The 25,994-nt window shown below is 35.5% G+C and overlaps 2 protein-coding genes across 2 annotated transcripts; one reads left to right on the top strand and one right to left on the bottom strand.

Moving 5' to 3' along the window:
- Positions 1-6,679: 6,679 nt before the first annotated feature.
- On the top strand, positions 6,680-9,337 carry LOC114724871 (putative pentatricopeptide repeat-containing protein At3g23330). Its single transcript, XM_028911327.1, has one exon. The coding sequence runs from the start codon at positions 6,706-6,708 to the stop codon at positions 9,097-9,099; it is 2,394 nt and encodes a 797-aa protein (XP_028767160.1). The 5' UTR covers positions 6,680-6,705; the 3' UTR covers positions 9,100-9,337.
- A 1,273-nt stretch (positions 9,338-10,610) lies between these two features.
- Positions 10,611-14,868, bottom strand: LOC114724850 (alpha,alpha-trehalose-phosphate synthase [UDP-forming] 6). The gene is made up of 3 exons (XM_028911300.1): positions 12,277-14,868; positions 11,903-12,176; positions 10,611-11,189 (listed from the first exon to the last, which is right to left on the bottom strand). The coding sequence occupies exons 1-3, from the start codon at positions 14,292-14,294 to the stop codon at positions 10,890-10,892; spliced, it is 2,592 nt and encodes an 863-aa protein (XP_028767133.1). The 5' UTR covers positions 14,295-14,868; the 3' UTR covers positions 10,611-10,889.
- Between the last annotated feature and the right edge of the window lie 11,126 nt (positions 14,869-25,994).

Raw genomic sequence — 25,994 nt, 5'->3', positions numbered from 1 at the left:
GTTTCAGTGTTTTTGACCCCCGCCGAAGCGCCAATCATTATATAAGTACATTACCGCCTTTTTTTATTTTATTTTTATTTTTTTAAGCGTACAGCTTCTCTTGTTTATACATTAAAGTTACATTAATATTTAATAAGTAATATTTCTAATTATTACTAGTTCTTAACTCCTGGATCTTCGGTTTTTCATTTTTATCTGTTAATGTTTTTTATGTATACGGCCAACATAAAATTCAGCATATGACTAATTATCAATGTTAAAAAAATTTTGCCAACAATTATTGATATTAAACTGAAATACTAAGATAGCAATATTATGGGATATTGAGTGCAAGTCTTATGGAAGCTGGTTTGGAGAGTTTTAATCGAACTAGAGCTTCATCATGTTTAAATTTAAATTAGTCATTGATACGAACAAAATTAAGTACAAACAACAAATATGAGGATCTTTTACTATAATTTAACAATCTCGTAAAGAAAGAGTCCCCTATCAAAAATAAAACATAATATTAATGAATATGGGTTTAGAATTAATTATACGTGACGTTTAGGATTCTGAATGTAATGAAAATAAGAGTCAATGCCGGAAGAGGAAAAAAAAAAGGAAGAAAATAAGAGTCAATGAAATTTTAGAAACGTCTTTGTTAAATGTCGATTATAATTTCTAAGAAATGTTTGAATGTTTTTTTTTTTAATTCAAACCTCGTATTTCATGATGACTCTTCCTAATTCTTGACCATCTAAATTGGGTCCGCAATTTAATGATGTTTTGAAAATTTTCATCTTAATTGATGACCAAAGTATTAATTATTGTGGGACTTCACACATCATTTACATTTGCATACCATTCTAGCAAGAATACCGGCATATGGAATCATACACATTTTTATTATTAAAAACAATCCGCGATTTTTTACATATAATCAATTGGGTCTTAATTAAATTACCAAAATAAGTAGTATGTCTTCATTCAAGAGTCTACTTAAAAATAGAAAATTAAATCACCCAGTCAAATTATTAACTATAATAATATTGCAGAATATAATATAGATGGAAAATTTAAAAAAAATCTTATGTAATTTTCTCCTTATATTACTTCTTTGACATTTTTTTTCTAAAAAAAAAACATTAGGAAAGTGGTGAGCACTTTTGGATGAATATCAAAAAGTGAAACAATTAATTAAAGAGGAAGATGATGATAAAAGTAAAACAATGGAAATGTATAGAAGTCAGTGGTTGATTTGACTGGGCACTCCAACATCAGCCTTTGAACTTTTAATTTAAAAGAGCCTCATTCTTTCCTTGTGATTCCTTTTACAGCCAACGAATCAACAAAAACTTCGAATACCTTTCACACAATCAAACCTCAAACGAATCAAAACACCCCTTGTCTAAACAGCAGCAACGCAATCAGAAAACACCCCTTGTCTTTACAAGTCTTTAATCATCCACCAAAAAAACGTTTAAATAAAAAAAAATATTGACCATTATGACGTGGACCGGGTATGATTTCAATTATTGGTCAAGATGACTAAAATGTTCCTTGCATCTCTTAATTTTATTTGTGTGTTCAGGTTATGTAAAATAAATAAATAAATTTTCCTTCCATTTTTCAGTTAACTTTTTCTTTGATAAATGGAGAATGAATCATATACACGCATACCTTTTACCTACAAGGTTTATTTTGAACAAAATTTGGAAGAGGTCTAATTATTTATATAATCTATTTTTTTAAAAAAAGGACTGTCTTCGTTTTAGTTTAAAATAGACAAATATACGTATAGTTTTGACAATATATATATATATATATATTTATCCTTACTCTTTCTGTAAATAACTGTCAGGCAACACGGTTTCCATTTCTTTTTTTAATGTCATTCATGGTCAAAAGACGATAAGTCAATTTCTTTAAATTTTGTTGGTTGAATATTATTATTATTATTATTATTACTACTAGTATTATTTTGCTAATTAACTTGTGTTGGTTAAAATTTGGATGAGTAGGTCATTTACCTTTGTGTAATTGGCATTAACTATATGTTCCCGAATTCAAGCAAGTTGAAACTAAATTGTTGACCTTTGAATATTTTCTTAAAGGAAGATCAAAGCAGATACGATTTCGAGGAGCAAGGGCTTTTTTTCCACTCAATTATTTTAAATGACAATGGAACCCCCCAAAAAAAAAAGGATTATACTTTTTGTAATAATCAAGTGTACGTAGACGCATAGACGTCAATTATAATCTCCCTTGTATTCAAACCGATACCCTGCAACTGGATAGAAATTAATAGAAAGCAGATAATACTAACTGGGGATTAAAGAAAAACAAATAAAGGAGCAATTCTGATTTCACAGGGAGAATGACATTTTATTCTCAAAAGATCAATAAAATGACAGTAGCTCCTAAAAAACAAGTTATATCTACAGAGAATCGTTTTTGCTTTTGAGGCATAAATCCTGTATAATACCGCTCATCTTCACAATTAGATATCGAGTAAAAATTTGTGGCACAAACATAATAAGTTATACATATGGGTAAAAATGAAAAGATCAGTTTAAAATTTTAAATAAAAATATTTATTTTGTATATATAGAAACATCGCTCCTTATAAAAACAAACAGAGAGAGTATAAAGTTTTTTTTTGCTACTAATAGGTATCTTCTCAATAAAGATAATCATTTTCCAAGCACTATCAAACACAAAATGTTAACACATCTTACAACAAGAATTTTAGGTTTATCTTAGGAGAAACTAGCCTCGTGTGCTGCTAAAAATGTGCTTTTAGGTTTATCTTATTTGTCCAAAAGTTTGTTGGGAGCAAGTTATTGAATGCCTAAAGAGCAGATGAAGCCCATTGATTTGTAAGAAGAGCATTGGGATTTCCACATCGTAATGTCATGAAATTACAGTAAATATTTGAAACGAGGCGTCGTATCGCACTGAGGCTTCGTCAGCATTCAATGATTCTATGAATCGAACCGCGTTCTTCCCTTTTAACAGCATCGACCCACGTTAATGGAACCAAGTGTTCCAATCTGGTCACTGCATCGTGTATATTACAAAGCGTGAAAACTAGCCAAAACTACTTTGAATTGGTCCGAATCTCGGTTCAACTTTGATCAATACTGTGTTTAATGAACTTCTTCTTTTTTCCCCTTCAAGGCTGGTTTGAGCAGGAATAATATCAACAAAATTTAAAGCTATTTCGAGGGCGATCCGTCCACTTGCAAGAGTCGTCTCTTGGCTAACTTGTCAACCACTCCGTAATTCTCATTTCATTAAATCTTTAGTCAAGCCGTTATTTATAGCCACACAAAGTTTACAGTTTGGGTTGACATAGTATTTATTAAAATTGGCGTAATGTATACAGGTTGGTGTTACGCTCATCTAACATTACGTATACAACAAGCAGGATTGATATCATATTTAGTTCACAAGATTTGATCTCGTCTTAATTTTGTTTCATGAAATTCTACCTCATTTTGGTTTTGATCATTATTTCAAGAAAAAAACTGTTTCAACGATCAAAATTTTTTAAGCAAATCAGAATGAAATCAGATTTCAAGGACAAAAATTATTGGTTTTAAATTTCAATGATCAAAATCAAAATAAAGTAAAATTTTAAGAATTAAAATCACTTATTTTAAACTTCAGAGACTTAAAAGACAAAACTTCTTTCAAACGAGCACGATACTAGAAGGCATAAATGGAAGCTTCAGCCAGGTACTCTGCATCTCCCGTCCAATCAAAGACATTATCTGCTCTATTCGAACCACATGATGGCAATAATAATAATGCAGGGAAGGAAAAAAAAGAGAGTTCACACGGTGAGAGCATATAGACAAGACTTGAGGTGGAGCCAGTGGAGATGGGGGACTGGGTCAAAGCCCAAGCACAAAGTGGGAAAACCAGAATAGTGAGGCACTTTGGTTGGGTTTATTTATTGGAGACCACATCACTGAGTCTTGGTCCTTTCAATTCAAAGCTAGTCATGGTCCTCTTCCCTTCCTTCCTTCTCATGTCTGGTTCCTTTTTTCCTCCTTACGTGTTGCAAACGTTGTTGCTTACAATGCAGATCCTCACAAGTTATAATTCATGTGAGGTTGTTCCTCCCCCACTCAGCAAGGCAACTGTGTGTACTTGCTATCTTGTTCCTTTCTAGGCGGGTAATCCTGCTTTTATCCTATCGTACACACCAATGGCTCGTCTATTGCCTCTTTAATTCTTGTTGGAAGCATCTCTTACATATTTCGTCATACTATACTACTTTGGGTTCTATTCTGATTATAAAATCTTATTTATAAACTACAAATAAGGTCTTATAATTAGGATTGAAGATAGTATAACATGTACTCCTGGCCCATATAATGAGAAAATCTTTTAGAAGAAACTTTTGATTCAAAAGACAAGAGATTGATGGAGTAATTATAAGGAGAGGAGAGAGTTTTAAATGTAGAGAAGAGAGCAAAAAATTTTCCAATCACATTCACTAATAAGAATAAAATACACAATTTTTATTAATTTAAAACATATTTAATATTTTAACTAACATTTATTGGTTCGTGAGAAAGCTTAACTAATATCTTATATTATGGATAAGATGAAATATTGTTTAAAGTACTATTTTTTTCACTTAATATCTCTAATTAACTCTAATGGTCCGTTTGGTAGAAAGGAAACGGGGGAAAGAGAAGAAGAGGGGAAGAAAAATTTTAATGAACTCGATTTAAAAAAATTAAAAGCTTGATCTTTGAAAATTTTAATAAAAAATATAAGATAAAAGAGTATTAAAAGTTAATTAAAAATATGTGTTTGGTGCAATATTCCTTCCGGGGCAGGCAATCTTCCTAATCACACGATAAAGCTATACGTTCCCATCCGTGAGAGTAAAACAAAAACATTTCGACATTTTAATAAATGACTCCTGTTATCCTACATGTAATCATACTTCTCCGGTCTTTAATATAGGACCCAATTCTTGAGTTGGTTTTGATTTTAAATATAAGACTCATTTCTAATATTTATCAATTTTTTCTAAATTACCCTTATAGATACTACCTCAACCATAATCAAGTAGAAGAGGGAGAAAGGGTATTAAGAAAGATGATTATGGTGTTTTAGGAAAAATATGTCACTTTTCTTATAATTAACTAACTTATCTAACTTCTTTAATCTAATCAAAGTAGTTAAATGGGTCTTATATTAAGGATCGGAGGAGTACTTATGATGACTTTTCTATTAATCAGAAGACATTTCTTTAGTGACACCATGTCATGATTTAATTGTATTTCATATTTATTTATGCATTTTAATCAACAAGCCAACATTTCATATTTATTTTCTATCAACGTCCCATTAATTTTTTTCTCGAACTGAAAATATTTTATTAATAAAAATAGTTACATTAGCTGACAAATCAATGCTTTCTACTGACAGTTAATTGCAAGTATTCGACACGTTAATCAGCTCATTATCTATTCATCCATGAATTTAAATTTCCTTTTAAAAAATCACAAGAAGACGTTTTCAACACAGGTAAAATGATAATTTCCCCTCATTTGTCTCCATTTTTACTCGAGTCTTTCGTCTTAAGAGTTAAGACCCCTCTTCGGCTTAAAAAAAGTGAAAAAGAATCCCAAAAAACGTTTTTTTTCCCCTAGAGTATCCTCCCACCCAAACAGTAAGAGACTAAACTCTCGGGATACTGTCAAGCGTCGTAGGGGGAACCCCTCCCAACAGTATTCTTTTCATATACATCACCTCAAGAATCGAATCCAGAATATGATATTTAAAGTGTTCAAGTCCCTTCCACTTGGACTAATACTTGTTGGTCTCAAAAAAAGAGTTAAAAAAGAAGTAGAAGAAGAGAGACAAAACCAAAATGGCAATTGACGCAAACAATTAATGTTAAGCTGAACATCGGCCCTCTTACGATGGCCCAACTAGAAGACCATTTCCCGGCCCATTTTCATACCCAAAGGCCACAGTGGCACAGCACCTGAGTTGCCCACGGAAGAAGAGGGGGCACGACCCCATCGGCGTCGACGAAGAGGACCCCCTCCGCCGGAGCTTTTGTTGTTGCTCACAAGTTCAGCTTAAAGATTCTCATCATTTTTATGAAGTATTAGCACCGTTGACTCCTGAACGAAGCCATCGTTAGCATGTTGTTATTGCTGTAACAGGTTAGAGGACGTGGGAAAATTCCGTGCGTCCGTTTCTGAATCACTTATTTAGCCATGTTCACTCTTTTTGTGTTCTGAATCAATCACAAACCTATGATTTTGGCTGTAAAGTACCAGAACTCCTACTGTTGAGCTCGAGAACTGGTTACCCATCAATCAATGTTTGGTTGTAATGATTGCCGTGAACTCGTATAAATTTGGAAATTTGAGCGTGTGGCTTCTTTGTTTGAGTGTTAGAATGCAATTTAAGAAGAATACTGGTCTGTGTATGATCATTACACACCTTTCGTCATCCAAATAATTCACTGGGTAGCTAGTTGCCTGAGCTTGCCCTTTTGAAGTTGATACTAGCATCATCCTTAAAGTTTTGCAGTGCCTTGACGGAGCAGAAAACTGAAGCCGTGTAGTGTGCCATATTCAGTCTTCAGTCAGATTGGTTTCATGCTGCAGCTTATTTGAAATTTGAATCACCAACTTCATTAGTACACCACCACAATGTTTGCTTCAAAATCCTGTTAGATCAATGGATTCATCTCAAAACCTGATAAGAACTATTCTAAGAAACCCAAATACTATCACTTCCACATATCTTGCAAAACAATTTCATGCACAAATTCTCAAGATTAAAGGAACATTGCACTCCGACAATTCCATTGTACTTTCAATCTACTCAAACTTGAACCATTTACAAGACTCAGTTCGTGTATTTGACAGCCTGCAGTCTCCTCCAGCTCTAGCTTGGAAATCTATCATTAGATGCTACACTTCTCATGGCCTTTCTGTTCAGTCGTTGGCATCCTTTAATGAGATGCGGGCATTGGGCATCTATCCAGATAAACACGTGTTTCCTTCTATTCTTAAAGCATGCATATTGCTGAAGGACTTGAGGTTGGGTGAGTCAGTGCATGGGTGCATAATCCGTCTTGGTCTGGATTTTGATTTATACACTGGTAATGCACTGATGAATATGTACTCAAAATTTCAGAGTTTGGGTAAGTCTTGTAAAAACGATCTTTCTGCAAAGAAAATGCTTGACCGATTTGCTGAAAAAAGGGAAAATGCTAAACACGAGACTTATTTATTTAGGCGTGGGTCAAGTGGTGAAATAGTTTCTGGTGAATTAGAGGGGAGGGGAAGAATGCATTTTTTTCCAGGCAATGTACAGAGAGAAGCTGATGGTAGTTTGATCCTGGATTATAATCATTCATGTAAATCAGTGAACAATTATGAGGGGCAGTTCCTTGGTATCAATTCTCATGGAAAAGGTGATGCTGATGTTAATTTTTTGGATCACGTTAATCAAAGTAATATTGTGATGGCAGACACGGATACTGTGAAAATAGATAGTGTCAGAAAGGTTTTTGAGATGATGCCCATTAAGGATCTTGTTTCCTGGAACACTGTTATCGTAGGACACGCACAAAATGGGATGTATGTAGAAGCATTAACCATGGTTAGGGAGATGGGAAATGCAAACTTGAAGCCTGATACCTTCACGTTGTCAAGCATTCTTCCAATTTTTGCCGAGTATGCTGATGTCATTAAAGGAAAAGAAATTCATAGCTACGCCATCAAACATGGGTTTGATGCGGATGTTTTCATTGGAAGCGGCTTAATTGATATGTATGCCAAATGTACTCAAGCGGAGTATTCGCTTTGTGTCTTTAACCTCTTACCTAAGCGAGATGCCATTTCATGGAACTCTATTATTGCTGGGTGTGTGCAGAATGGTCAGTTTGATGAAGGGCTTTGTTTCTTTCGTCAAATGTTGAAGGAAAAAGTCAAACCAATGCCTGTTTCTTTCTCAAGTATCATACCAGCTTGTGCTCATTTGACAACCCTGAGTTTGGGAAAGCAGCTCCATGGATGTATAATTAGGATAGGGTTCGAACATAACAAGTTTATAGCAAGTGCTCTGGTAGATATGTATGCTAAATGTGGCAACGTTAAGATGGCCAGGCATATCTTTGACAAAATAGAGACGCATGACATTGTGTCATATACTGCCATCATTATGGGATTTGCTTTACATGGCCATGCCCTCGATGCAGTTAGCTTATTTGAGCAGATGTTAGCAGATGGAGTAGAGCCAACCTATGTATCATTTGTGGCTGTTTTAACTGCCTGTTGTCATGCTGGATTGGTAGATGAAGCGTGGAAGTATTTGAATTGTATGGCACGGGATTTCGGTGTTGCTCCTGGCCTGGAGCATTATGCTGCTGTTGCAGATCTGCTTGGTAGAGCTGGGAAGTTGGAGGAAGCCTATGACTTTATTTCAGGCATGAAAGCACCACCCCCAACAGGAAGTGTGTGGTCAACGTTGCTGGCTGCTTGTAGAGTTCATAAGAACATCGAATTAGCTGAAAAGGTTGTTGACAAGATACTAATCATTGATCCCGAAAACATGGGTGCTTATATTTTAATGTCAAACACATACTCAGCTGCCCAAAGATGGAAAGATGCTGCAAAATTGAGAATCCGAATGAGGAAGAGGGGAATGAAGAAGACACCAGCGTGCAGCTGGATCGAGGTTAGAAACAATGTGCATTGTTTTATGGCCGGAGACGAGTCTCATCCAGATTATGACAAAATAAGTGAGGCATTGAATGTGTTATTGGAGCAGATGGAGAAAGAAGGTTATGTTGCTGACACTGATCAGGTTCTCCACGATGTGGAAGAGGATCAAAAACGATCCTTGTTACATACCCACAGTGAAAGACTTGCCATAGCATATGGCATAATTAGCACTCCTGCTGGCACAACCATCCGTGTAATTAAGAACATTCGGGTTTGTGTGGACTGCCACACGGCGATAAAATTTATAGCCAAGATTGTTGGGAGGGAAATCATTGTGAGGGATAGTAGCAGATTCCACCATTTCAAGAATGGAGATTGTTCGTGTGGAGATTTTTGGTGAAACAACGATTATGATCGACAATTCTAAACTTCAGTTTGCCCAAGTCATGTTTGACTTGGAACTGGACATTCATGGTCCTGCATGTGGCAAGGAACCAGAAGCGACCAATCTTTCTTTTATATGACCAAAAAGTCAGGCAAGCATGATCTCCATTAACCGCCCCGACTTTGTGGTCTCACCTCGATGCTGATAAAATGTACTTGCCTCCAATGAATTGTTTGATCTTATATTGAATACATACTCCTTATCCCGACCAAAAACGTCACTAATACTAATGCACTTGCGAACCCAAAAACAGTCATCGACACTCATTTGAAGATTTGAGAGGCTGGTTTGATACACTAATAGAGCGCAAGATTGGATTATACCAGTTAGTGCAACAAATGATTCCAATTCGCAAGATTGGGTTACAAAATCGACCGTGACTTGTCGTGTGTCTTGTTGAGCAATCAATGTCCAAAGCAAACAGTGCTTCAGAACTGACCAGCGCTTGCATCTCATGTGTCACCCAAAAGTACACAACTGGGAACCACAGAGAACCATGATATGGCCTTGAATTTATACGAGTGTAGTAAGTCTAAAAGGTAAATTGTATTTGGAGACTATCGCCAATCTATGTCTTTGCCATATGAAAGACGGTAGAAACCAAAAAAAACACCCTCGACGCCCAAGAGCCTCTCAATGCACGAGGTCCAGGAGACTAATCGTCGACCATCTTACGTGGATAGCTCAGGCAAATGCACCAAAGTCCACAAACCTTACATCAGGTTCAAACTTCGGATCATGGTTGTTGGTTTCATCATATTAAACTATAGGCGTTCCTCAATTATTAGTTTCGAATGCCCACTGACAATAAACTCTCAAACTAACCCAAAAGTCTGATAAAAAAAAACTAACCCAAAGGAGTAGCGTGAGTACATGAGGGAGAGGAGAGCGGAAAGAGAAGTGAGCGGGGAGCCCAACTCCTCTATACTACGGCCTCGACGACGACCGAGTAAGGACAACTGACCGGTCAGGGTCTGACCTCCAGCTTGATGGAGAACTGGAGATGCGAACTCGGGAGCTCAGGCGACGGAAATGCGTCGTCCGGCTTGCCGCCGCATGCCTTATTGATAAATTAATATCGGGAAGAAGAGAATTTCAGTGAAGACCTATAGAGCTACTTTATCAACTAGGTACAAGTAATTCTGATAATTTACACGGCAAAAGTAGGATGTGTTAAAATGCAATTGTATTTAGACTTAATCAAAATAAAAAAAAATATTTTTAAAAATAAAAATGTTGTCTCTAACGGTGGCATTTGGTTCATTTTTAACACTTAAATGAAAAAAAGCGTGCAGTGCTTCATGACCGGAGATGAATCCCATCCAGGTCATGCTTTTGAATGTTTTATTAGTACGGATGGCGAAAGAACAGTTATGTTGCTCACACTGATCAGAAGAGCCATTTTGGATATGATAATTTACATTTGCCAAATAAACAGCTTTGGAGAGACCAGAGTATACGTATCCATCATAAGAAGGAAGATATTATCAAATAACGTGGGAAAGCAAAGCAGGGTTCCGAGTTAATGGTGGAAAAACAAATATATTTACAAGTTTTTCCCAATTGAAATCAAACATTCCAAGGGAATCCGATACAGAGCTTCTCTCGGCAACAAACAACTATTATAATTTACATGGAAATATCAAGAAAGCAATAAGACCGTGTGAGGAAGAAAGAAGCATAAACTGAGCCTAAAATGTTCACAATTAACGACTGAAAGCCAGTGAAGCACAACACATCTCAATTCATTCACCATCCTTTCTTTTAACTGTTTGTTCTGAGACGCAGGCCAGTCCCTGCATCAATCTCACTATTTCAGCTGTATCATCCAGATAATACTTGGCTTTGCTCGGCTTCCGGCCAACCGTGCACGCAAATACCTCAGCCTTTGGTGCCAGGGTAGGCCCAGCCAAGGAACTGGAGATTACCTCGAACATGTCTTCATCAGACCTATCATCTCCGATGCACAACACAAAATCAGGTGATATTTCATTTTCTTGCATGGTTGAGAGCAAGCGCTTGACCACAATCCCTTTGCTTACCCCCTGCAAGTAATATAGGTATTAATGGCAGTAGAGGGAAGACCACAAAGTACAGACATTTAAAGCTGTAAGCAAAATCCTAAAGGAGCATGAACTAGATACACACAGACACTAATAATGAAGTGTTCCTGAAAGAAATATGAAAAATCATGCTGGATTTCATTCCACAGTGTCTGATGTGTGTCAATTGTCAAACACGGATACAGCTGATTTTTTGAAACGTTTGTGCCGCATGTTAGAACCATGAAACAAGCTGCATCCGAACCTTTACATTTCTCAAAATGCCTTTTAACAGTGATGTCATATTTATGCCGCACTCTAGAAATAAATGTACTCTCTACAAGGGCTTTAGTATTGAGTTTGATCACTAAAATATAATTACATGAAGTATATGAAGAATTCCGGACTTAGATTAACATTCACAGGTCATTGAAAGACTGGACTAGACAACAGATCACCTTCTTTCATGTGCTTTTACTTTTTCCCACAGTCCCATAGCGTTATTTTTCTTCGTATTCAAAAACCCTAAAAAATCTTCTCATGGCACTAACTTCATACTCGTTACAAAATGACTTGCTCTATAAATAGCGTCACCCAAGTTAACCAGAATTTTACATCCAAAATTAGATAATAAATGGAAAAATGAAAACAAATTGCTGGTGGACGTCGAAAGCCAAGAGAACTGATTTAATCTCATACAAGGATATTATACACACCTGTGGTTTAACCTCTACAATGTTCTGGCCACTCTTGACAGTGACAGGTTCATTTGCAAGCACACTTTCAAGATGATCAAGAAGTTCCTTGGCTTGGCATGACCCGAAATCTGGATCTGCATCCTCATAACACCACACAAGTGCGGTCTCTTTATCTTCAATAGTGGATCCATCAGTTGTTTCAGTATAAAGCTTCATCACAGGCTCAGCAATCTGTTTCCAGCTACAGTCTGTTGCAGGTCCGCATGTTTCCCATTCTGCATCACGCTTCAACCTGAAACCAAACAATTGAAAAGCACGTGTTGGGTGTTATTGATGATGAGGCTAATAACAAACACCGACGGAACTTTTAACTAAATATCATCCCAGTTTACCTTAGAAAGTAACCATGCTCAGCTGCAATTCCCAGATTCTCACAAGGAGAAAACCACTCAGCAAGTGTTTTTCGGCTTCTAGCACTAACGAGAAACATCATGTTGTTCTTGTCTCTGCACAAGCTACTAAGAATTTCAATGGTTTTACTTGTCGGACTCTTATCAATGGAAGCTTGAGGCATTAGTGTACCATCATAATCTAGAAGGATCGCCCGAGTTTTTGTTCGTCTGTAGGCTGAAACTATGTGCTCCATTGAGAGCTTCCTGAAGTTTGGATCAAGTGCTACGACTCTAAAACCCAATCCAAAACCAATTCCCCACCACCTTCGCCGGACATGATCACCACAAGTCCTTTCCAGATCCTGCAAGAAGCTTCGAGCCCAGTACCCCACATCATGGGTGCTAACATATCTATAATGCTTCTCATGCCTAAGCTCTTTCTCTGAATCAGGCATCTCCAGGGCAGAGTCCATTGCATCTGCTACTGCATCAATATTCCATGGGTTCACCCTGATTGCTCCACTTAAAGATGGGGAACATCCTATGAACTCAGAGACGACCAACATGCTCTTTTTAGGAGAGGAAGATAGTCCCAAAACTTTGTCCAATTTATCATTTCCTTGACGACTGACTATGTATTCGTAAGGTATGAGATTCATTCCGTCCCTAACTGCAGTGACCAGACAACACTCAGCAACAGAATAGTATGCAACTTTCTCATAGAACTTGAGTGGCTCCTCAATCAGAATGACAGGATCATACCCAGGTTTCCCAAATGTTTCGTTAATCCTTTTAACTGTTGCCTTCGTCTCAGCTTGCACTTCCTTCACATCTTTCCCCTTCCCCCGGGCCGGGTTAGCAATTTGGACCAATACAACCTTCCCTTGCCACTCTGGATGTTGAATAAGAAGCTGTTCCATTGCCAAAAGCTTTAAACTTATTCCCTTGAAGATATCCATGTCATCAACTCCAAGCATCAATGTCCTTCCTCGACCTGCAAATTGCTTAATGAGCTCAGCAACTTTCTCTTCTGTCTTAGTAAAGCTTAACACTTGTTGAAGCTGACCCATGTGGATACCAACAGGAAGAATTTTTATGCTAACAGTCCTACCATAATACTCAAGCCCAATATAACCCCGCTTTGATTCATAGCTAAGGCCAAGCATCCGGCTACAACAGGACAAGAAATGCCGTGCATAATCAAATGTGTGGAAACCTATCAAATCTGAATTCAAAAGAGCTCTCAGTAGTTCTTCTCTAATGGGCAATGTCTTGTAAATTTCTGAAGAAGGGAATGGGCTATGGAGGAAGAACCCAAGTTTCACTCTGTTAAATCTCTTCCTCAAGAATGTAGGCAACACCATGAGATGATAATCATGGATCCAAACATAATCATCTTCTGGGTTAATCACTTCCATAATTCGATCAGCAAAAATCTTATTCACAGAGACATAAGCCTGCCAGAGTGACCTGTTGAATCTACCACCGAGTTCTGGTGACAGAGGCAGCATGTAGTGAAACAAAGGCCATAGCTGCTGCTTGCAAAACCCATGATAGTATCTTGAAAACAGATCAGAAGGGAGAAAAGTAGGGACGCATCTGAAATTTTCCAGGAGAAATTGTGAGACCTCATCTTGTTCATTTGGGTGGATTTCTTCCTTGAGACACCCAACATAAATAACATCAATATCATCATCACCCAATCCATCTTTCAACTGAAGAAGTAGTGAATTATCATCCCACTGGAACAACCAATTCCTAGTACTACTACTGCTACTACAACCATCTGGCTTCCTCTGAGCCCTGATTGGAAGCTGGTTCGCAACTATTATGATCCGTTCGCGGTGGACCGACGACGAGGAGGGATCAGAGTTCACACTCTCCACTGGGTCGTCATCAACCTCAGAAATGAAGCCAGCCACTGTCATAATCCTGGGCATCCCGCGGTTTATTAACCCAAACGATGGAGAATCACCAGAGGCTAGGTCCAATAGATTTGAGTAAGATCTTGAAACCATTTTCTAAGAAAATCACAAAAGCTACAGCACTAAACTAACAAATAAATCACTCACTCAAGATAACTCCTTTAAAAACAGAGATTTCGAGATGCGGGTCAGAAAACACTGGTCCTGAATTGAGAAGATGAGGAACTACAGGACGTGAAATGGGAGGAGGAGGTGATTAACGTCTGATGGACAGGGAAGGAGAGCATTAAAAGAGAGAGAAGAGCAGAAGCAGCTTGAAGATGAGCTTAGAGAAGTGGATCAAGGCCAGGGATAGATACACCATGTAGTTACCTACTAGTTGTAATTCCAGATAAGAGGGGAACAAAAGGGATGGAATAGATTCAGATCAAAATAAATACGGCTATGACAACAAACAGCAACCAAACAATCCTCTAGAAATTGTTGTTGTCATGTACAAGCAGAGAACTTCAGAGAAGAGGGGAAGAGAAAGAAATGAAGGGAGGAAGGAAGGAAAAAAGAAAGAAACAGGACGAACCCGAGTTGATTAAAGAAACGGCTGAGGAAATTACCAGTTTGATTGAGATTTGAATTCCATTTTTGATTGGATGGGGAGAAAATTTGGAATCCAGATAAAAACGTTGGAGGAGGAAAAATCCAATCTGGTCCAACCAGAAGGGGTGGTGAAGAGGAATATGGGGAAAAATATATATTAATTCATAATAATTTTTTTAATAAAAAATATAGAAAACTTTAAATTATCTTTTGGTAGCTTTATGGAGCTTTCTCGCTCATCACTTTCTCTCTCTCTCCACTGGGCTGGGACAGCTTATCACAGTGTGATATTTTTGGAAGCTCCCTAGTGTTTATGGGTCAACAGCTTCGCCATTTGTTTCTTGTTTTGTCTCAACCAAGAGAGAGTAAGAAAAATAAGAAGCCACTATCAACAGTTAGATTAGTCAACTAGACATGAACTCATCCGAATCAACGGCTACGTGTCTATGGTAACCTATGGCGTGAGATGCAGCTTATCATTTCTAGACTTCGACCTTATCCTTTGTCCTTTGGTAAGTCCGCCCCGAGGCATCATGGTTCTTGTGGGGCCCACTTCGGGGGCGAGCTTGTCCGAAATTAGCTGTCATGCGCTCGACTTTCGACACGTGTCTGATTACTATTCGGTGATGGGCTCCCTTTGAGCTACGTGGCAAGTTGTCCACGCTTCATAAACAGGATCGAGATTCGTGCCTCGGTTTGACCATTTATCGGATATCTCCGACAACTGTAGGGATTTGGTGTTTCGAAGAGCACGGTAACGTTTTCCGGTTACCTAATCAGTAGACGACACGTCCAAAGACGATGAGAAGAATCGATTTGATTGGGAAGAGAGGGTCGAGTGGATAAGCTGGAAATGCAAAACGGACGCGGTGAAAATCTCGGGCCACGTGAAGTAGAAAGTGCTTTGAATTTGGAGCCCCGACCCACCACCGTTGACAGCTGGACGCCGCAATGGTCACTTCGCTATGTCCCCGCTGGGACCCACTTCACCACGCTGCTCCATATCCAACTTGCAATATTATTCGCTTGTTTTTAAAAGATTAACCACTTAGATCAGAGTATTTCATTAAGATCAACGTTCATTTGTGTTCACAAATAATATAAAATTTGTTGGAGTGTTTAGCTCAATTTTTTTTTTTGACCAGCAAGAGGGTTTAGCTCAATTGATATTTAGTACTATTTTTTAAAATTTTATATAAGTATAAAGTTGTGTTTTTATTTTGGTATGATACATGAGTATCTTCCAATGAGTAAAGGATTAAAAAAAACAATATAAAAAATTTAATATTTTGAATAAACTACACAAAATACCACTTATTTTAACAACGCACCTTAATATTTTATTAAAGATCAGACATTTTCCTTAAAAATGATATAAAAAAAAATCTAAGTATATTTGTTATTTGAAATATTTTCTCAAACAGTGTATGAGGGTGAGTGTGTTTGAAAATTGGACACTAGCACTGTAAATTAGATTACATTATTTGCCCGATACGCAGAGAAAGGAAGTCAATCACTTTACCGTATCGGTGGCTAAAAAAATAATGGCTTTAGGCTTATAAATTTAAACGCAAGCGGGACTTATGTAACGGTGAATAATAGTTGCCAGAATCGAGATTCCAAATAATATTATATTGTTGTTTGGCAAAAAAAAAAAATTATATTGTTTAAATTTATGTTAATTTATTCCGAGATTTTTTTAACAGATTAATGCAGAAAGGATAAGCACCAAGTCGAGGAGGGTTTGGTTAGGTGAGGTGGGGAGGCTGCTACGCGGTACTATGGGGCACGTGGAAGCATGAGACACGTGTTGAACGCTCATCGTATTTTTGAACCACAACTGCACCAAAAAGGACAAAAGGAGCCGGACAGAGTGAGCAGGCGGGCAGGGCGGCAATTTCACACTTCTCAACTCATGAGTGTGGATAAGGTTTGGTTTTCTTCCTCGCACAAGTCTTCCCGGTTCTTTCATTCTTGTTGAGGAGTCTCAATGGAGATACACCCTCACGGCGTGTGCTACTCTGTGGGGACGATCTATGTTCGATGATCGTTGATCAAGCGCGGCGAATTACTAACCGTTGGATGAGAATGAGACATGAGGAGGATGGTCTGATCGGACGGGTGGGGAAGGAAGAGAGTAAGGGGATATTAATGGAGACAGTGAGGTTGGCGTCGAAGGAAAAGGACAAGAGGGGAAGGGGCAAACTCTGGTGCGAACGTACGTACCATATTAGGTGTACCTGCAAGGAATAGTTTCCCTGCAGTGCCTCAGTGCGTGCACCTTCCTCTTGGATTCTAAGAGATCCATAATTCCATATCACCCGAAAAGAAAAAAATGAGATCCAATTTTAAAAAAACTCGTGACCAAATAATTAATATCAACTCACTCCAAGTAAATTAGGAATATTTAGGTAAAAATCAAATTATAATTTTAAAAATAATTTTATGATATATAGAGTAAATATATGAAAAAATTTGTAAAAATATTTTTTTAAAAATATTTCAGGTGTTGTCAAATACTCCCTTAATCTTTTAGATTAATAAATTCGAACTCATTTGGATTTGGTATTTCTGAAATATTATTTTATTTTGATTTGGTTAAAGAGTTTTTTGCATTCGGGACAATCTTGTTGGTTCCTAAATGAACCATTAATTTCAAATTTTATGAGTTAAATTTTAAGGATTAAAAAAAGTATTAACTCTTGTTTTTAAGATAATTTAATACTCCTTCCATCCGAAATGTAAAACCCACTTCGTAGTGTAATTTAGCATATAAAGTGGGTCATAAATTATACTATAAAACAGATCTTATATTTAAGATAGAAAAGATAGTAAAATTATTATTTTATTGTAACATATTAAGAGGTAAATACAAAATTATCAGATTTTTATACACGGAACAGTTCCTTTTTGAATTCAAACTTCTTATCAAGGTGGGATGAGGGTGTGACTTGAGACCCAAAAAAAATAAATATACATGTGGGATTTTAAATTTTGGAAATAAATATAGAAATTGTGGGAAGCTTATCTTTTTAGAAGTTTAAATATTCGCGGATTATGTGACATTAAGACCCTGCAATGTAACCCCAAGGGGTTAGGTCAGCTGGCTGGGGTTGTCCTAGCTTAACCACAGGTCTCGAGTTCGAACTGTGGGAATGCAGCACCCTAAGGGGCCAGAGGGCGCCGACCGAAAGGTTCCTTGCAAGCTCTCGATCCGGATTAGTCTGGGGACGTTGTCACGGCTGAAAGATGTCTATTTTCCTGGATACCGGAGGAGAAATCCAAAAAAAAGAAAAAAAGACCCTGTAATGTACTGTCGAGGTTGGGAAAAATGTAACGCGCTTGTTGTGAATTTGAACATTATCCAAAGTCACTGTCACTGAACCCACACGGCAATGCGAATGTGATTAAAGATTTTCCGATTAAGTATTATTTGCGATCATTATCTTCTTATCCCATCCAATTACGTCAATAAAATTATTCTCTCCGCGCATCATGCTTTTGTTTTTCACGACTAATAATCCCTCCTCTCTCTAATTAATCTCCTCAAATACTCGTCTTATTTTAATGGCTTTCCATTATTATCCCTCGCCATATAGCTTTGCTAATCACATAACTTCGAAGTCTTGAACATTCGATTCGTTCTAACTGCTTTTTTTTCCTAACCATTACTTTAGCTGATTTTCAAACTTTTAGGGGGGCAAAATATTCCATTGATTGAAATATTTTCAAATACCATTAAATAAATAGCAATGGAAGGGAATGGATTTGAATCCAGTTACTGATATAAGGTCATAGACATGCTATGACTCATATGCGCCTTTACTTTAGGACCCAAATTCAATTGGATTTTTAGTTTTAAATTTCTATCATGTTATAAGAGTGAATCGTTATACTTTTTATTACATTTTAAGAAATACTACATCCGATCCTATTTATAAGATCTCGATCATAAACTATAAATGAGATTTTATAATTAAGATCAGAGATAGTATCATTGTCTATGCATAGGTGTTTGTTCATTTGAGTTTCTCCTTTTTGTGAAGCCGTCCTCACCCAATTGTGTGTGTGTATCGGTTGATCCTTGCATTGGAAGGCTTCTCTGGTCTTACCAAACCGTCCAAAAAGAGAAACTGGGTAGCTATATTCGCTTTTCAGGTGCACATTCCAGTGTTCTTAAGTTATCCACTTATCTCCTTTGAATATTTGACTTCTCTTCATCAATGCATATCTTAGAGTTTAAACTAGCCTATTTAATGTGCATTGTGTTGGAAAAATACCTGAAAAATAAAAACAAAATAAAATAAAAACATGATTCGAGTCATGCTTCCATGAACATAGTGTCTATAAGTTATTCCACCACAGGCAGGAAAATATAAATATTTATTCAGTCTTAAATATAAAATTTATTTTATTATATTATATTACAAAATAAATCTTATATTTAAAACCGAATCAATATATAAATAAGCATAAGAATATATGAAAAGGAAAAGAAATACTAAAAAAATTCAAGAGCTCGATATGCTTAAAAGCCTTGAATTAATATTGGTCACTACTTATTTATAAACAGTTATCACCTGAATTTTTTTGAAAATTAATGAAGGTGGGACTTCTACAAGGACACATCCACACACCTTCATATTAGATCGAGATGATCTTTTCAACGTGAGACTTTCTATTTTTGACACACCACCACATCACAATCACAACACACTGCGGCTTTTGGTTTTTATAATAAAATTATAAATGTGTTCGAAAATTAAACCATTATTACCGCGGCCTCCAACGTAAAAAAATCAAATGCTGCTGTCTAAAGCATTTCTACAGAAGGCTTGTGAAATCCTCACTTTACACTTCCTTAACATTTGACTGGGTCCTTAAAGTTGTGATTTGTGAAGTCGGCGTTTCTTAAATTCCCAACCATGTCTTTTTCCTCACTTATGTCAACGGTTTACGTGACGATGCCACCGGCTATTATGTTTAGATGAGATTTTGAGTTTAAATTGAAGAGTTAACTTGTTAGCAATTATAAATTTGTCTAAGCTTTGAGCTACATGATTTAACTTTTTTTTATTCAAATTAAATATCAAATTCTACCAAACCATACTTCATATATTAATACACTTGCATTGGTCTGATCCAAATCTAAAAAATCCTAGTCTTAGGTTTTGTCTCCTATGCAGTGTATTGTACTGTACTGTAGTTGAGAAGATAATTTAAAATATTACGCAATTGAAATATTATTATTTTTTTAATGGTACACATGCTGATTTATCTTTCAAGATAAGATAGGATATTATCATAATAAATTTTCGATCCAGTGACAATAATTTATATAAATCCTATCCACTGGATGCTTTTTGTGTGACTTGGTATAATACTACGTAAGTATATACACTTCATTTTATGGTGCAACATCTTTTTGCCTAACTGATTTTGTCCTGTCCAGAGTTTGCTTTAGAATATCTTAATTATTTATAACAATGACCGAACTTGGGATAATTTACCCGGTGGTGTTTTAGACGTGTCATTTCGGTAATGCCAATAATTGTAAAATCATGTGATTAAACCCTTAAATTTACGTGCACGAGAAGCACTTCTTGCTTTAAGTGAATCGCCACAATTCCTGAAAGTGGAATAAATACTCATTTTCCTTTTCAAATAAATCTGACCTTTTTTTTTGGAAAAAAAAAACGATAATATTACTCATTTTCCAACAAGTTCTACTGAACCAAAAGATATCACCTCAAGTACTTAATATAAAAATTTATTTGATTTGTAATTTGATTTTAAATATAAAATCTCAATCTAATCTGTCTTTTATACTTATCTATTTTTTCAAAAATAATCTTCGTAGTAATTGTACATGTTAAATATTTAACAAATGATAATTATAGTTAATATACATGATAGTAATGATATTTTATGAAAGATAATATATATATTTATAATAAATAACTAATTTTTTTAATTTTTTAATTTTTTAAAATTAATTAATTACGTCTTATATTAAAAAAAAGAAAGTAGTACTTCTGAAAACCCACAGTTAATTAAAAAAAGAAGAGTTTTTTAGTGAAAAAATTGAATAATTAACGTCGACAGGTCACCAGCAGAAGATAGCAATTCATGAACTTAATTGACTCTATACTATCAAACTATAATACCACCGGTTATTAATATTAATTATTAGAGTTAATATAAATTTTAGTCATTTAAGTTTACTTTTATTTTGATTTTATTTCTTTCATTTTCAAACCATATATTTTGGTGGCTTAAATTTCTGTTCATTTAAAATATTAATTTTTATAATTTAATCAAAACTTAGACCATTTTGTTGAGGGACCAAAATTTATAGCTTGAAATTTAAGGGACTAAATATTATATTAATCTTAATTATTAATTAGCATAATATATATTTGGGGAATTATGGCCCTTCGGCTTCATGAGGGGCTCAACAAATTATTGTCACATATTAGTACCATTACATTTTATATTTACGGATTCAGCTTTCCATTATATCGTAGGGTGGAAATGTCCCCAGTCCACGTTCACCAATTATTTATTGACACGTGTCTCACGTACAACCATTGTTAAATACTTATATCCACGCGGAACGCATTACGCCACTTGATTGCGCTCACGAGCGGCAGCACGCAGACTTTTTTTTTTTTTGGGGCCAACATGCAGAGTATTTAATTTACGTCTTGTTATAAACCATTATTTTCACATTACTACTATTTAGTATTTAACCTCACATGGTTGGCAAAAAAAAAAAAAAAACACCACGCATAGCATTTTTAACGTATATATACTTTTTAGGATGATGCAATTCTCTTAAAAGGGTTGATGAAAGAGTTATTTAATGTACTACCTCCGATCCTAATTATAAGAGTCAGTTGACTAATTTGAAGAGATTAAGGAAGTAAGTTGAGTTAGTTATTTGTCATAAACAGGTATTGTCTTTCTTAAAATATCCTTGCTAATGAAGTGTATTGACTTGAACTCTTATTATTAGAAGGGCTACTTTGAAAAAAAAATGTATAAATATGAGAGACAAAATAGATTGGGATCTTATATTTAAGATCAAAATAAAAGTCAAACAGAGTCTTGTCTTAGGGACCGGAGGTAGTATTTTTTTTTTTTCAAATCGTTAGCTCTGGAGACACATGATTATTGGCAATTCCTTTTACGAAAAAAAATGAATGAAAAAAATAGAACTTTTGATCACTGAGTTTTTCTTAACTATCAATTTAGTCCATGTGATTCGTTAATTGCTAATCATACCCCTATAATTTTATATTATAGTCCTTCGAAAAACGCGCAAGAAATAATGCGCGGAGCAAACAACTTTAGGTGTTTGGGTAAATGCTCATGGAAACCAACACTCTGCTTAAAAACTGTGTTTTCCCCCATGGGATCCAAACACATACTAAGAGTTTCATTTTCTCAAAATTAAAAAATACAGACATTTTCAGTTAATGAACTCCACGCACTTTGCAAGTGAAGACAGATGTTTGATAAAAAAAGAATAATGGCCATCAAACACTGGGAGTTGGAAGTGGCCATCAAAGCATGTGAATTGAATAGAATAAAAAGGTACAACTGGATAAGAGTGGGTGTACCAAAAATGAATTCTAAATAGATTGCCAAAAACATTAATCGCCAAAAGTTGGAATTAATAAAGCAGCCTGATGGACTGGATGGGATTCGACCAAACCCTGGTAGTTCATGGCCTGTTATTGTTCCCTTCACCTCGTTTAATATTTATATATCCTTTCTATTCATTATAACATAAACCCATTTATGATCTGAAAAGCATAAGCATTATGACTCTTTTGGCACGTGATCAATTCAAACGCTTAGTTTTCCTTTGTTCCTTTCTGGCCTGCTTCGTACTTCAAAAAAATAATTGGCAGTAAAAATTATCTAATCATATGTCTATCTCGTATGATTTTGATTCAATTAATGTTTATCGCTATTATTATTATAATAATACTTTATGTGTTTTCTTCTGGTTTAAGATTGGTCAAGATTTGTGGGCTCTTTTTTCTTTGGAGATAGTTATGATGAGGAGAAGTATATATTCAAATTACTACGAATGGCTGCCATTTTCCGCTCCTTCTTTGGCAAGTCTCCGTCTTTGAAACCAATGGATGATCAATAAAATTAGTAGACAAAATTTAAAATATTTTGTAATTATCATATCGGATGGTGAAAGTCGTTTCAAATCTGGACGGACCATTCCCCTTCTCTCTCTCTTTTTTCTTTTCCCATATGATTTTATGGTCAATAATTCCGGCACAACTTGGTTCTTTTATTATTACTTTAATACTGTCGGGGATTCCTTATTTATCCGACAAAAAAAGAGCGTTTATTTTGGAAATACAAACACGATGGGTTAGTTACTTAGTTCAGTACTGAAATGGGCCTTCTGGCCCATTTAGTGAAATTCCGTTTGATGCTCATGAATATTCAAATTTTTTTTCCAATTCTATTTTATTTTTTTTGATAAGACTTAAGCGGAAATGAAGCAATGTACATTAGGAGATTCGTTCTGTTCTCAAGGATGGAAAAATTAATACCACTATTAATGAATATCCATTTATCTATTAAAAAAAAGTAGGGAGAATTATAAACACTTTCCATATGAAAAAAATTAAGCTTTTTTAATACAAATTTAAGCTTTTGTATCTACAAATAGTTAGATCTGAGAGTGATTAATTTTTTTTCCATTTAGGACTTGTACGCAGTTATTCTTTGTTTTTTTTTTTTGGGCCAACGTGCGCAGTTATTCTTAAATATGGGCGATCAATTATTTACAAGCATGATAGAATTCCATGAAGCTCCTCAATCCCACTTATAATTAGTTTATTATTATTTCTGATAATTTTTATATGTTTTAATCAACTACCTTATGCAAGTAAAAAAAAAAAAAGTTAAAATCAGTTAGTTCTTATAAAATATCAAAATTATTCTTAATAAAACTAGTTGGTTAGAGTAGAGAAGCTTGGTTAATTAGTTAATAAATCTTATAGTTAGTCAGGCATATTATTTGGAAACAATTAATACGTAAAACAAAATATGTTATATTAAGAAATATAAAACAATAATCCTTATAACAAGCATCAAAGAGAAATTATTGAAAAATAACTGGGGCCTTGGGTTGGCTTTAGCCTTAAAGCCTAGCTCGGCCCAAAGGTTAAGCAATTCGAATTACATAATGTTTATCTTTTCGAATCCCTACTGAAAAATACGTAAACGTTTGATGTCTAATAATACTTCAAATAAAATTATTTTTAATAAGAAGATACCTGTGTCTATAGAAAAGAAAAATTAGGAAATGACACCAACGCTTGTTGGGTCTAATGAAAGGTGTAAGTCCCTCACAAAATGACGAATTAAAATTAGAAAAAGTGTATACATTTAATACTCAACAATATCTCAAATATAATTATTTCTACTATGGAAATACTTGTGCTCAACAAGGGGGAAAAAAACAACTGGGGAATGACTCACGTGGGTAACACGTGCAAGTTACTTCCCATCTGTTTGCAAAGCTTGAGATTGTGCCGCCATCGCAATTCCAGTATTCTAACTCTTTCCATATTCTCATATAAAAATAGACTTGATATATTATCAATATCAAATGTATAATTCACACGTCGTAATACTATTCATAAGTTTTATTATACTTCTTACTCCAGCTTAGTACGATTCTTCTTATTTTTTCTAAATATCTTTCATGTAGCCTTTTTTTTTTTTGGTTTAAATAAAAACCTTCGTACAATCAAGCAAAACTTAAATACTAAAAAAATCTGGTATGATCTATAGGAATTGTTCGTGTCCATCTTCTTTCCCATGCACCTGGGTTACTCTAGTAGTTATGGTAAAAAAGATATAAAACAAACAGTAAAAATATAAACAAAAATTTATATTTTCAGAGGAATTTCGTTACCGATGACTTCATCATCAAACCCGGGAGGCCAAGAAGACACACTTCTTGACGTATTTTTGTAGCAACAAATTTTATTCCGCAACGCCGAATGGAATGTAATGAAGAAAAATATGATATTCCTCCGGTTCTAAATATAAGACCCAATTTATAGTGTAATTTATACTATAAATTGGGTCTTATATTTAGGACCGGAAGAGCATTTGTATATCAAATCTCAGTTTACCCACAATTTTTTTCTAAATTAATTATTAAACAAATTGTGGGGGGGGGGGGACCCGTGGCCAGTGATTTCTTAGCTTGCTGAGTAAATTTGGTTTTGAAAATGACTGCTAAATAAGAAGTCTGCAATGACAGTGATAATGTGCTAGTTGAAACCTTTGGAATATCATCAGAATTTTAACCTGGGCAGCAGTGAAAGTTAAAATGCTGACATACATACATATGCACACACACACACACACAGATATATATATATATATATATTACTCTGAGCTAGCGGTTGTGTGTGTCCTTGAAGGGACGAAGTTTGCTTAAAGAGTTGGTGTAACTAGTCGTCGTTTCCGAACTGGAAAACGATGTAACAATAAGAGAAGTAAATGGTAGACCAAACTTTATTGTCAAACAAAGGTGAAATCATTCAGTTTCACAGGAAAAAGTCCAAAAAGAGGTACTGCCTGCAAGTACTCTCAAACCTCCTTTAATCATACAACCAAAACCCTTGACTTGTTTTTTCCCCTGCAATTTTTCAAAATCACTATGAGATTTTAAGAAAGAAATGTAATCCTAAAAAGTCTTAGTAATAACAAGTGAGCAGGAATTTCTGTTATTATTTGTACCGAAACTTTTTGATGATTATGTTCCTTCTTTAGGACCTCACAGTAATTCTCATCCCTTCAGCTTTTTCTTGATTTTTTTCCTCATCGTGTTCCCTTGTTCTCTCTCTCTTGGATTCATTCATTGACATGGTCGTGCAAATTATTTTACTGGCCAGAGGGTAATATTAACAGCACAAAGATCCAAAACCCAGGGGCAGTGAAGCCCCACGCACCACTTTGATAGTAACACTTCAATTGCATCAATAATGATGATTGATACACACACATTCAATTGCATCAATAATGATGATTGATACACACACATGCTCCGTTCATGTGTCGTATATATATTTGCTAGATATAAAATATAATTGCTTACCGTGTGTTCGTGTTTCTGACACTGACTTGGACTCAGACTGTTGAGAG

This window comes from Neltuma alba, unplaced genomic scaffold (genome assembly GCF_004799145.2).
Source record: "Neltuma alba isolate B1F8T4 unplaced genomic scaffold, ASM479914v2 tig00012201_pilon, whole genome shotgun sequence".
NCBI lineage: Eukaryota > Viridiplantae > Streptophyta > Magnoliopsida > Fabales > Fabaceae > Neltuma > Neltuma alba.
Note: the sequence above shows the minus strand (reverse complement) of the source record. Positions and strands in the feature narration are given on the sequence as shown.

Excerpts from the sequence above, each read along its gene's own strand:
- LOC114724871 (XM_028911327.1), top strand. The coding sequence starts at position 6,706 with ATGGATTCATCTCAAAACCTGATAAGAACTATTCTAAGAAACCCAAAT.
- LOC114724850 (XM_028911300.1), bottom strand. The coding sequence starts at position 14,294 with ATGGTTTCAAGATCTTACTCAAATCTATTGGACCTAGCCTCTGGTGAT. Across the intron at positions 12,177-12,276 it reads GAGCATGGTTACTTTCTAAG|GTTGAAGCGTGATGCAGAAT; the intron begins GTAAACTGGGAT and ends GTTTGGTTTCAG. Across the intron at positions 11,190-11,902 it reads TTGTAGAGGTTAAACCACAG|GGGGTAAGCAAAGGGATTGT; the intron begins GTGTGTATAATA and ends TATTACTTGCAG.